We start from the raw sequence: 13,782 nt of genomic DNA on the forward strand, positions 1-13,782 counted from the left end.
CCCTGGTTGGTGGGCCTGTGCAGAGCCTCCATCTCTGCCTGTCACACCTCCACTCCATTCTTGGGTCCATGCACTTATTTGGTTGAGACAGAAACCAGCAGACAAGTCATCCTGTGTACGCTTCCTCTGCAGCAGAAGCTTTCTGATGAGCATGGAACAACACTCAAAGGTCTGCATAATCCGACACCTATCCATCTTCCCATGCACCTTTTCTGCAGGCTTCCTTCTCTACTGTTCTAATCTTGCTTCATCCAGACCTCTGACCAACCAGTTGAGTTATTCTCCACTGCCCAGAGGTCCATGTACATTCTTGCCTCAGGCCATTCCCCCTTTCATGCAAAGTTGTTGGACAAATCGCCCATTAGGAGGATTAGGACTTGTTCTGAGTGGGCATGTGGTATGGCTACAATTCATTTTTTTTTTTTTTTTTTTGTACAATTGTATGAGGTCAAACATATTCCGGCCTCCATTCTTCCCATAGCAGTGTTGTGGGGAACACTCACACAAGCATGATTATGAGCTAAGAGAGCAGGTTGGTGCAACAAGGCTATAAAACAGAGTCTAAATCACGTTTTCATGCAGCTTACTTGTTGCTCTCTGGATCTGTCTGGACCCAACCTCAAATGTACTATTGTCATCATACAATGAACTGCCCACTTATGACTGGTGAACTAGTCAACACCAGTTTATGACTGCTGGCCCAGATTACAATGGGTATTTCTAGACATATAGTGTCTTGATATCCCATTATCAGGTATTAACAGGCTCTGCTTGGGCCCAGCACACAATGAGCTGCTTTTTCAAATATGAGTCAATCTGTGCTGTAGAAGGCATGGCTTAGCTCTCAAGCCTAAAAGATCTCCTATTGGAACTTTTCAAAGACTCCATACAGTGTTCTTGTCTAATAGGGACCTCTGGCACTAATGGACTGTCAGGTTATAGAACAAAGAGAGGGAAACTGGCACCTCCTAACACTTAACAAAACTTTTCACTGCATATATAATCTGACTCCTGCAATTGCTTTTAAAATCTCTACCATGAATTTTTAAAATAAATTTATTTTTTATTGGTGTTCAATTTGTCAACATACAGAATAACACCCAGTGCTCATCCCATCAAGTGCCCACCTCAGTGCCCACCACCCAGTCACCCCCACCCCCCACCCACCTCCCCTTCACCCCTAGTTCGTTTCCCAGAGTTAGGAGTCTTTCATGTTCTGTCTCCCTTTCTGATATTTCCCACTTATTTTTTCTACCATGAATTTTAAAAGCATTTTGGTGGTGGTGGTGGTTGGTTGGTTGGTTGGTTGGTTGGTTGGTTTTGGAGCTTAATGGTTGAACATTGACACTGATTTGCAACCAGCTATTAGCCCTGCCTGGTCTCTTGCTCAGGTTTCCAAATAGTCCACAGCAAGCATCTCCCAACCCAAGGAAAGCCATAGCTAGCAACTATGGGACCACATACCTGGGGATAAAAGGTCTGTTCCTGCCTTAAACAACAGAGTCCGGGATGTTAAGAAAGATTATCTGTCAATTTGTGTGGAATTCTTAGATCTCTATGTTCACCAACCTTGTTTGCCTATAGAAAGTCCTGAGGATTCAAAGTAGACTTAAGATTGTGTTCTTGTCCTCCTGTTACTGTGTGTTTGGGATGGAGAAGAGAGGTGGAGGTTAATGGGTGAGACTGTATTGTGGCTGTTTTAAGTGGGCCTATGAAAGTGAAGCCACACTCTGAGTGTGGGAGGGGGATGGCCCATCACATCAGTGATGCTATTCAAAGTGCCATTCACCTGGAGATAAAGCCCATCTCTCAGAACATAAATGGGTATCTTCACCTCTTGACCTTGGGCATGCAGGTGTCAGGATGGCTAGGTAAGAAGTCCTATAGGAGATTCCACCTTTTAGAATCTGCGGATGGCCAGAGGAATGGTGCATGGTCCCGCACCCTGCATTTGTGTATTTCATGTGATGGCTTGGTTTATTTTCCTGTTGTTTTTCCTCTAAAATTAATGAAGTCTTTAAAGATCTAGCCTGTTCGAGCTACACTAAGAAAATAAAGGGATTGTGTCTACCAGGGCTAGAGTGTTCAAGGTGAGCATTGCCTTTCAGGGTAACAATGGGAATAGAACAATTTTCTCTTCTGAGAAAATGTGGGCCTTAGGGGCAGAGAGTAGTGTGTACATTTTCTGGCCAGCAGTGCTTTTTTCCAGAGTCTTACATTACAGGGTACAGAACTTGTAGTTTGAGGGGTTTTTTCCCTTTAGAGCCTTCCACCTCTATTACAACGGAGGACTTTTCTTTCCAGGGTTTATTCTCCAGGGACATAGACTCCCAGGTCCTGTTCCTCATTTTGCCGTAGTGACTCTTGGTCCTGAATCCCAGTTTTAGATTTCTCCCTTGCTTGTTTGCTTTCCCAGAGACATGCTAGCCAGTCTGACCTTGCATGGCTGAGGGGTTCCACCTGGCTATAGGGTAGCTAAGACCCTAGTTCCAGGACCACTGTCTACAGCCAATCTCCTCCTATTTGGGAAGTCTAGAAAGCCCTCCCTAATATGCCCAAGGATTTCCAAGAAGGGAAAGTTCTCCTGATCTCCTTTGCATTCCTGCTCCTAACTTAATCCTCAGTCTCCAACCAGCTGCTCCACTTGCCATCCTCCAGCTTTTCTTTGTTCCGTGTGTGGACCATGCTTGGCCTTCCGTGGTCCCCAAGCATCATTCCAACAAGGTGGCAGTACACGCAAATCAGACTTCTGAAGATTTGGGGCGAATAGAACAGATCGGTAGAGCAGGAGGCAACTTAAAATAGCATAGTAGATACCTTTGTTCCTCGAGTTCCTTGCTCAGCCCTGACTAGAAGTTTCTCACCAGCTCTTTTCCTTCTCAGACTCCAGCCCTCTGCCACTTCACCTACTCTTCCTACCCAGCCTTCCTCTTGTACTTTCTCTCCCAGCTCCAGCCATATTCTTACCCCCCATCAGTTAGCCACTAGAGGACAATGCCTTCCCTTCCTGTTGCTTTACCATGCAGAACATTCAAGTTTCCTTGTCGTAGCTCTTCCGTGTAAACTAAATGGGAGCCTTCCTCTCACAGCCAAAAGGCCCATCATTCAGCTTTCAAGGAAAAAGAACCAGCTCCTCTGAGATGAAGTCTGCCTGTCTGGTTATCTATAGTGTAAAGGAACAACCGTTTCTGTGTCCCCACAGATTTTCTAGGTCAGATCAGGGCACTCACAGATGTCTTGTCTCTCCTCCATAATGTTTGGGGCCTCAAGCATCTGGACATGACTTGAAGGGCTAGGGTCTGCCAAAGGCTTCTTTCTTATATGTCTGGTGCTTGGGTGACATGAAGGCTGAGCTCAGCTGGGACCATCAACTGAAGCATCTAGGTATGACCTTTCCTTTAGGTTAGGCTTCCTCGCAGCACAGTGGCCACATGGTTGTCAGACTTCTTATATAGTGTCCCTTCCAATAAACTGAGAGACCCTTTATTACTTCACCTTAGAAGTCACATACCATACAGATTCACAGTGAGGTAACAGACCTTACTTCTCAATAAGAGGAATCCCAAAGGTTCAGCAACCCTGCTTTAAATATGCCACAGTCTCCCTCCCACAGAATGCTGACACATGGGTCCTGCCATTGATAAGGATCAAGGGTCCTTTCTCTGGAGCTTTGGTAGTCTCCTTCAGAGAGCATCCCAGAATGTCTGGGATGTAGCTTTTCTACAGTTCAGCCCTGGTTCAGGACACCTGGCTTTGGGCTTCTTCTTTATACATTTAGGGGTGTCAGGATTTGGAGGTGAGGATCTGGGAGTCCCGCATACCTGCTATTGGCTCTTAGAGCTATAGAACTCTTGTTTTGTGCCAACCACCTGGTTCTCTGATGATGTAGAATATGTGTTTATTATTATTGCCTCCAGTGGCCTCACCAAGGCAGGCTGCAGGGGCCCAGCAGCCAGTGCCCCCTGTCATCCTCAGGGGATCCCTATGACTGGCTCTGAGCTAGCATGGCTTAGAGTGGGATGATGCTGCTGGAGCAGGACCTCTCTTTTTGAGGGAGTACCCTTAATTCTGTTGCCCTTCCATTAGTCCTTTGGAGAAAGAACACCCTTGGACACTTGTCTAATAACATATGGGTCAGGAGCTGTGGCTGCTGGTTCTGCAGCATCTGTGGGAGGCCCCACAAACTCCACACATTCTCCAGATAGGGGCATCCTCCACTCACCTTTACCCAAACAATGAAATAAGGCTCCACACACTTGTAATGAGTTGCTTCTGGAGTCCCAATCCACCACTCCCGAGATCATGAATATGCCAAGAGTCTCACCATCCAGATGTGGTTCAGAAGTAGTGGTTCCCTTTGGGAGTCAGTTCATGCATGTCAGTCTATAAGCCTCACAAGGAAGTGACAGTGTCTGCTTCCTGTTTATAGCATTTTGCTGAGGACCCGATCCTTGGTAAATACTGGTTAATGATGCATTTGCACAACTCTGAGGGCCAGGGGAAACCATGGCTTACGAGATGACTGTTGCCCAGGGTGGCAAACTCCAAAGCTGCAGGGACCAGTTATGTAAGTAAAAGAAGGTGGCTGGCAGGGTCTGAGGCCCGTAGGAGAACACATGCTGCCTGTAAGGAGAGCAGCCACTTCTCGGCTCTGTGCCTGCTGCGCTGAAGGCAGGTACAAGGGTTTCCAGATTTTCTTAGTTTTCAAAAGAGGACAAAAAGTCTAATCTATTAACTCTCTCCTTTAAGTGTTGCCAACTTAGTCAATGAAAACAAACCAAACCACAATTGCGGGCTGGATGCAACAGGTGTGCTGCCATTTGCAAGCCTGTAACCAACCTACAGTCACAGAAAGTCTGGCTTCACCCGGTTGCCCCTGATCCTTGGATTAGGGTAGCTCAAAGGCTATTGCCCTATGCTCCCCCCTATGCTCTTCCCTTCCTATGCTGGCACCTCCCGCCTGCCCCTGGTCTCCAGCCTCCCCTACAACAGCTGCCCTGAAAGGTCCTTCTTAGGCTTCCACGACCTCTGCAAGAAGATTATATCTGTAAATCCCCGCAGCCAGCAGCCCAGAGTGGGGGAAGGGAAGGCAAGGAGGGGCCAGCCCTCCCTCCCTCCGCACCTCTCAGCCTCTCTCCCCAGGGCCTTCCCCGGGCCACCCTCTGCCAGGTACAGATGACGAAAACACGCTCCGCTAGTTGAGCCAACACAGCTGGATTTTTTCCAAAGTAATTTTAGTAGGAACAAAGGGAAAGCACAAGGAAAATAAACTGAGATGGCCTAGAAATGGGAGTGTTTTCAGAGCTTGGTCCTCCCAACCCCAGGGCGCCACTACATGCTAGATGGTGGGGCCAAGGGAACTCGGCGAGGGACTAGGGAAGGGGAGTGGGTTTTCACTTGGGTAACGGGGGCTGAGTCTCGACACCTTCAGAAGAGGGGGGCAAAGGTAAAGGCCGTAAGCGCTAGGGGGAAAGGGGCTGGCAGACGGCGGAAGTCCTCAAAATTCCGGGGGTGGGTATTCCCATTCCTGAGGCGGGGGGCGGTAATTTAAGTGGAAAATTGGAGGGAGTGAATGGAGGAGACTCCAGGCCAGGAAGGAGGAGGCGTCTGTGCAGCGGGGGGCTGAGTCCGGCGAGAGAAGGGACGGCCTCTTAGCAATCCCTGTCCCGGGAAGGTTTGAAAGCAGCGGTGCCCTAGTGACGCCGGAAAAGATGGAGCAGTTGCCATGGCGACGCGGAGCACACATCGGAAATAAATAAATAAGCCGTCCCGGCTGCCGCAGCCGCGCCCCCGCGGGACTGGAGCGCGGGGGAGGGGGCCCCGCGGGCCCGGGTCCCCGCAGCCCGCGCGTCCCCGCCATTGGCAGAGCCGGAGGGGGGGTCACCCCCCGGGGGGGCGAATGGTACAGTCCTGCGCCCGCGCCCCGGCCTGGCCCGCAGCGAGCGAGGAGCGCCGAGCCCACCGCAGCCGCCGCGGGGCCGGGAGCCGAACCCGGAGCCGGCGATGGAGGGAGTCAGCAGCCACCGGACCCTGTCCTACAGCCGCTGGAGCTACGACAGGTAGGGCAGCCGCCTGCAGGGTGGGCTCCCCGCGCCCGCCCCCGCGCCCGCCCCCGCGCGCACCCGGCGCGAGCAGCGGCTCCGGCTGGGAGCCCGGCGGTCCGCGCCCCGACCCCGGGCGGCCCCCGCGACACCCCCCCCGCCCCCCGCCGCGTCCCGGGAGCAGAGGGGAGGGGAGCCGGAGGCGGAGCCGGAGCCGGAGCGGAGCGGCGGGGGTCCTCACACCCGCGGGCAGAGCCGGCCGAGGAGGGCCCCGGGCCCCGCGAGCTGCCTCCCGCCCCCCCCCCCAGCCCCCCGGCCCAGTCCAGCCCCCGCCCCCGCCCTGCGGTGGCCCCGGCGCCGCGGCCGCACGAGGGAGCGTGGAGGGGCTGGGGGCGGGCCGCGCAGGGGGGCGGGCAGGGCGCCCCGCGGCGGGGGCAGGCGAGGGCGGCAGGCGAGGGGGCCCGGCGGGGCGGCCCGCGGGGACCCGGAGCGGCTGGCGGCGTGGGCGGCGGGGCGGAGGGGGCGGGGCGGAGGGGCCCGGGGCGGAGGGGGCGGCGGGGCTCGGGCGGCGTGGGCGGCGGGGCTCCGGGGCGGAGGGGCTCCGGGGCGGAGGGGCTCCGGGGCGCCGCGCTCCCCACGCACGCGTCCTGCGGGGAGGAATCATCCTTCCCGGTGAAGTGAGAAAACGAGGACAACGGAGTGAGTTGGTCATCAAGCAGAGATTTATTCTGAGATTTTTGTCCTTTCTACCTATTTTTGGTGTGTGTTAAATGTCATCTCGCTTTTTGAAGTGAAACCACAGTGATGGTAGTAGATAGGTTGTTGTTGTTGTTTTCAAAGTTCATTACCCCATGAGGATCCCTGGAGTTAAATTTTCTGATCCGTGGCCCTAAATGGTGAGGACCGGAGGAGAAACTTGATGAACTGGGCTGCTCTCAGCTCCCTCAAGTCCTGCTTCTGGCGCTCTCCTTCCCTCCACTCTGCTAAATACCTTCCTGCCGCTCTGACAACAGGTCTTCGGAGATTAAGAGGAACAGGTGGCCCTCCTGCCCCAGCTGCAACCCCCTAGGACCCTATTAACTCTCCTCCAACTGATCCCATCTTTCTCCCTTTTCACCTTTCCCCTTACTGTTGATCTTTCAGCCTGTAAACCTATACTGGCTTGTCAAGGCGAGTGCAACTGGTCCATGACTTTCTTTGCTTTCAAGGCCTTCTTTGTGGGGATAATGTGGTCTGCATTGGTTGATTTTGTTCCCTCCTGAACCCCGCGCTGCACAATCCTAGCCATCTGGTTGCTGTCCACCCTCCAATTCCAGGGAAGGGGCCCTTCTGAAAAGTAGTGTTTCCTATGGAGGGGAACTCTAAAATGATCAGAGTATGAAACTTAAAATTACAAACCCTCCAAGCTTGTGTTCAGATCCCAAACCACACATTCATTCACTTATTCAACAAATATGTATTTACTGCAATCTATGTGTGGGGCCTTGAATATAAGGAGAGAAGAAGACATAATTCCTTCCCCCCCAGATGAGTTCACAGTCTACATTCTAGTAGAAACCAGTGGTAGCATATGCCAAAGGCCTAATACATATATAGGAAGAAAATTTCAAATTGAGGTAATTCTGTGTAGTAACTAAACTTTTTTCCTGCAAAAACAAATAAAAACAGCAAGACTCTGGAATCAGCCTGGGTTCAAATCCTGACTCCACCTAGCTCACCTGGAACAGGTTACTTTCCCTCTCTAGGCCTCAGTTTTTTTCTGTGAAATGGGAGAAAATACTCCCGTTTATTATTTGGGATAATAATAAATTATTATTATTTATTATGAGGATTAGAAAAGATAATTTTCTAATAAATGGTACCTACTTGCTGTTTTATTCATAAATATTGTAAATGTCTCAGAACAGAGAGGCTGAGTTTGTAAATCATTGTTCTCTTTTTTAGACTCCTAAAGAAAGACCTTTCCTGGGGTTCTGTCCTCAGCATGCTTTTCTTCTTACCCTGACAGTCTCAACACCTGGGAAGCCATGGAAAGAAAGTCACTTTCCTGGCCTGTGTCCAAACTAACTGAATCCATATCTCCAGACGTGGAACTCTGGAGTCAAGATTTGTGTAAACCTTCCCAGATGATTTGGATATGGCTGGTTTGGCTTTTCCTCTGGAAACCTTGATCTATATGACCTACCCCCACTCTCCAGTTAGTACTTAGTTTTTAAAGGTTTTAAAGAATTGAATTATTTAAAAATTGCACAGTTTAATAAACTGTTAAAAATACTATATAAGCAGCACATGTATGTAGTACCTGGGTATTAAAAGTGAATTCTGTGATCATGCTGCCACCATCCCCATCCGCAGCTCCTAGAAGCAAACTGCCTCATCAACAGTTAACACTTTCTGACTCTGTTCTCTGGCTTCTGCCCCCACCACATCTTAGAAGCCAGGAAACTGCTCTCCTTCACATTCCCATAGAAGGTGACCTCTCTGCATTATATAATCTGTTCTTTTCATTTGTTTCCCCCTTTGCTTCTCAGGCACATATATATCAGTTATCTATTGCTGTGTGACAAATTACTCTTAAATTTAGTGTCTTAAAATAATCTAGTTAGTGCAAGATTCTGTGGATCAGCGATTTGGGCTGGGCTCAGCTGGGCAGCTTTTGTGGTCTGACCTAGGCATGGCTTTTCTTGGCTGCATTTGCTTCCATGTGTGGTGCCTCAGCTATCTAGAGCCTCTTTCCTGAGAGGTCAAGAGAGAGAAATGGTCTCTCATCTTCCAGCAGGCTAGCCCGGGTTTGTTCACATGCTGGTAGAAGATTCCCAGTGAGAAAGCAGAAACTACAAAGCCCCTTGAAGCCTAGGTTTGGGACATGCACATCACTCTGCCACATGGTATTGGTCAAAGACAGTCAGAATGTCAGCCCACGTTCAGGAGAGAGGAATAAGCTTCACTTCTTGAAGGGATGAGCTGTAAAGAATTTGTGGCCATGTTTTACAATCTACCACGATATGAGACCTACATTTCTCTAATTGCTGATTCCTCTTGGTCCTCACTGCCCCAATGTGAGCACAGGCCAAAGCTCCCCTCTCTTCCCTTCTATCCTATTCCATTCTATTCTTGGGTTACACCCTAGTCCCAAGTTATCACCTCAGTGCTTTTAACATAGCAATTCATATCTTCAACTCCAATCTTTTTGCTAAGCCCTAACCACACATCTCTAAATGCCTGTAGACCTCTCCATGTAGATATTCTAAAACCCCTAATTCAGTGTATTCAAAGCCAGACCCTTCGCTGATAACTCTGTTTTCTCTATTCAGCATCCTTCTAGTCAAACGAACTCAAAACTTTGACAGTTTCCTTGAACTCTCAAAGTCTAACCATTTCATCTGTCCATTCTTGTCTATATCACTGAGTTTTATGAAGATAAAATAAACCAATATATGAAAAATGATCAGTAATGTACCATCAAGTCCATCTGTCCTCAAGAGCTTGGCACTTGGTTAACGTTCTTGCCTCCATTCAAGCTCCAGTCATCTATCCCAGAGATTTCAGGGCTTAGTAAGTTACCAACTAGAATGGACCTTCCCATTCTAGAAAATTCTCTTTAGTTATTCACAGGATACATTCTTAGATGTTGCCCCCTGAGATTGCCTTACTTTTGATACCTTACACACTAATATCCCAGTCTCTGGCCTCCTGCACCTCCCTCATACATCCTTCCCACCATATTATTGAACCATCCAGTGCCTTGGTGTCTGCATTTTCTCCTGCCAGCCTTTTCCTGACCTCTCTTCTTCCTTTCCCAGCCCAGACCACATGGATGATTATCTGACTTACACTACCATCACTTTCTGTTTTCTTGCACATGCTCACCACAATTCCAGCCCTGGGTGAACCAGCATTAGAATCCCCACCTCCTTTGTCGTCATGGTGTCAGAACACTACACAAAAAGTACACAACCCTCCTGATTTGTCACCACATTGGGGGGCTTCCTCTTCAGCTGTGCTATCAACAGTCTTCCCCTTCTCTCTGCTAAGAAGCTTTACTCCCATTCCCCACAGAGGCTCTTCTGCATCATACTCAAGGCCCCTCTTACTTGACCCTACTCCATACCCCCAAAGCCTAAGCAGATAATTGTGTCTCCTGTTCCTTTGAGAAAAACTGATCACACTGGGCATGACCTTCTGCAACTTCCTGACTCCAAAATCACTGCCATGCCACCTCAGTCACTTGCTTTGGGGAGTCCAATTCTTTCTTATAATAAATAATTCCATGATAAACATCCTTATATGCATAATATTCTTCCCTCATCTCTGGTTATCTGATTAGAATGAACTCCTTGAAGAGGGGTTGCTGGTTTTTTTTTTTTTTTGAGGGGTTGCTGGTTTCACATTTGGGTGATTGTGGCCATATGATCATCCAGAAGAAGTGGATTGATGTGTATTCACAGTCTGAGGCTCTACCTGCATGGTTTCATGGTGATCTCTTTGGAGCCTGGCCCCCCAGACTCTGAGACAATGATGTACATAAGTGCTTGCAACTTGGATTTTGGAAGACACAGTGGCTTGACATTGAAGCCCAGCTCCCTAGTAATTAGTTTTGTGACTTTTGATAAGGAACTTAACATCTACCTGCAGAAAGATAGTAAGAATGGTAGCTGCCTTTGAAGGTGGTCCGTTCACTCAAAATGTATTTTTTGAGCACCTTCTTCTGTATGCTCCACAACGTTATAGGCAGAGCAGCAAACAAGACAACTCTCTAGTCCCACGACTCTTAACTGTCTACTCAGGGGGGATAGACACAGAAATGTGCATATATGCCATTGCTAGTGACTTATATGCTAAATGCAAAGAAGAAAAATAGAGCTGAGCAAAATGGAGAGATTCTGATGGCGTGGAGTTGGGGTGGGGGTGAATATGTTGTATTATATTGTCTGGTTGGGGAAACCCTTTCTGATAAGGTGATATTTCAGTAAGGGAGTGAGTGTTCCATGGAAGGGGAACAGCAAGTGGAAAGATCCTAAGGTAGGAGTGTGCTTAAGTGTATTTCAGTACAGCAAGGAGGCCAGTGTGTCCTCGTGTCCCTTTATAATACTTATAATACTTCCTTCCTGCTCCTCTGCCAACCCCTACTCTCCTCCTATCCTCAGGGAACCACTGATCTGATTTGTTTGCATATCCTAGAATTTTATATAATTGGAATCATTCAGTGTGTTCTCTCTCTCTCTCTCTCTCGCGCGCGCGCTTTTTTTTTTTTTTTTTTGGTCTGACTTCTTGCATGCAGCCACAGTTATTTTTATATTTCTCCATGTTGTTGCATGACTCTGTTCATTTCTTTTTATTGCTAAGTAGTATTCCATTATGTGGAGATACCATACTTTATCCATTTTTCTATTTATGGGCACTTCAGTAGTTTCCACGTTTTGATTATCACAAATACAACTATTATGATTGTTTTATGTACAGGTCTTTGTATGGACATATGTTTTTATTTCTCTTGGATAAATACCTACAAGTGGGATGGCTAGATCACCTGGTAGGCATACATGGGGGGCTTTTTGGTAGGTATACATTTAACTTTTTAAAAAACTGCAACTTTTCCAAAGTGGTTACACCATTTTACATTCCCCTGAGCAGTGTATGAGACTTCCAATTCCTCTATATCCCTGGCACAGACTATGGTCAGTCTTCTAAATTTTGGCTATCTAATAGGTATGTAATAGTGGGTCATTGTGAGTTTATTTGCATTTCCTTAATGATTAATGATATTGAGCATCATTCCATGTGCTTATTTGCCACCCATGCATCTTTTTTGGGGGAAATATCTGTTAAAATCTTTTCCTCATTTGTTATTGGGTAATTTGTGTCCTTACTACGGAGCTTTGAGAATTCTTTGCATATTCTAGATGCACGTCCTTTATCAGACATGTGACTTGCAAATATTTTCTCCAAGTCTGTGGTTTTCTTTCCAGTCTCATATATTTTGAAGAGCAGAAGTTTTGCTTTCAATGCAGCCCAATTTGCCGATATGTTCTCTTATGGACTGTGCTTCTAGTGTCTTATCTAAGAAATCATGGCCTAACTCAAGGCAACAAAGGTTTTCTCTTAGGAATTTCCTAATTTCAGGCTTAACATTTTAGGTCTGCACTTCATTTTTAGTTAACTTTTGTATGTAGAATGAGGTTCATTTCTTTTTATTATTTTTTTAATTTGAGAGAGAGAAGGTTCATTTTTTAAAAATGTCTAATTGTTCAAGCACCATTTGTTGAAAGGACTTTACTTTTTTTTGCACTTTTATCAAAAACCAATTGTCATTGTATTTATATCTATACTCTCTATTCTGTTCCATTGATCTATTTGCCTTTCTTGTTGCCAATACCACACAATCTGGTTGACTATAGCTTTGTAAAGCGTCTTGAAACCAGGTAGTTTAGGATCTTCAACTTTGTTGTTGCTGAAGACCCATTTATTACTCTAGAGTTGTGATGATCTCTTTGCAGTTATTGCAGTGTTTATGGCCCTGCCCAGGGCCCATCCCCAATCCTCAAGCTACTTGGGAAGTAAAGTCAAAAGGTTACTTGATGAGTGTGGAATCCAAGCAAAATCAAAGGAATGAGGGGGAGAGGCTCTTTCACCCAAGCCCTGGAGAAACCAGGATGGTCTTCTTCAAAGCTGTTGGGCTTTTCCGGGTCCCTGTTAATTTTACATTCCTTTTACAAAGAGATTTTCAAGCTCTGCAAAAACAAACTAAACAAAGGCATGCTGGGATCTTGATTAGGACTGTGTTGAATCTACAGATCAATTTGGGGAGAGTTAACTCTTGGTCATATTGGGCTTTCCAACCTATAAATGTGATATATCTTTCTGATTATTTAGATCCTCTCTCATTTCTCTCAGACATGTCTTATAGTTTTCAGAGTATACGTCTTTCACCTCTTCTATAAGATTTATCCTGAAGTATTGCATAGTTTTCAGTGATACTGTAAATGATATATTTTTTATTCAGTTCTCAAGAATTAATTGTCAATGTATAACAGTCAGGCTTTTTTAAATTGTAGCAGTGTATATAGAACAAAAACTATAGAATATAGCAGTATATATAAACATAAGATTTTAAATTAGCCATTTCCTTGATTTCTAAGTGTACATACAGCTCAGTGGCCTCAAGTATATTCACAGTGTTGCATAGCCATCACCACTATTTCCAAATCTTGTTCATCACTCCACACAAAAACTTTGCACTTAGTAAGAAGTAACTCTTCATTGACCCCTCTCTCTAGGCCCTGGTAACCTCTAATTTCCTTTCTGTCTTCATGATGTTGCCTATTCTAGATATTACATACAAATGGAATCACATGGTATTTTTCCTTTCATGTCTGACCACTTCACTTAGCACAATGTCTTCCAGGTTTTTGCATGTTGTAGTGTACATGCGTCCATCATTCTCCTTTTGACACAATAATGCTGCGCTGTATGCATGTACCACATGTTTCTCTGTTACTCTGTTGATGTAACAACATCATGATGTAATTTGGGCGGGTTTTGCCTTTTGGCTATTGTGAAAATGCCGCTGCCAACACTGACGTACAGGTATCTGCTTCAGTCCCTGTTTCCAATTGTTTTGCGCATATAATAGGAGAGAAATTGCTGCACCGGGCAGCCTGGGTGGCTCCGTGGTTTAGCGCCGCCTTCAGCCCAGGGCCTGATCCTGGAGACCTGAGAACCACAGGATCAAGTCCCACGT

The 13,782-nt window shown here is 46.9% G+C and overlaps 1 protein-coding gene across 4 annotated transcripts in view; it reads left to right on the top strand.

Annotated features, from left to right (window-relative positions):
- Positions 1 to 5,852: 5,852 nt before the first annotated feature.
- TUB (TUB bipartite transcription factor) overlaps positions 5,853 to 13,782 on the top strand; it is an 84,924-nt gene continuing 76,994 nt past the window's right edge. For 2 of the 4 annotated variants that reach the window (XM_049098754.1, XM_049098756.1), the window contains exon 1: positions 5,856 to 6,059. In XM_049098754.1, coding sequence (XP_048954711.1) covers positions 5,900 to 6,059 — 160 coding nt within the window. In that variant the 5' untranslated portion in view covers positions 5,856 to 5,899. Of the gene's footprint in view, positions 6,060 to 13,782 lie in introns of all 4 variants that reach the window. The other 2 variants (XM_049098755.1, XM_049098757.1) reach the window with 2 other exon arrangements.

This window comes from Canis lupus, chromosome 21, assembly GCF_003254725.2.
Source record: "Canis lupus dingo isolate Sandy chromosome 21, ASM325472v2, whole genome shotgun sequence".
Lineage (NCBI taxonomy): Eukaryota > Metazoa > Chordata > Mammalia > Carnivora > Canidae > Canis > Canis lupus.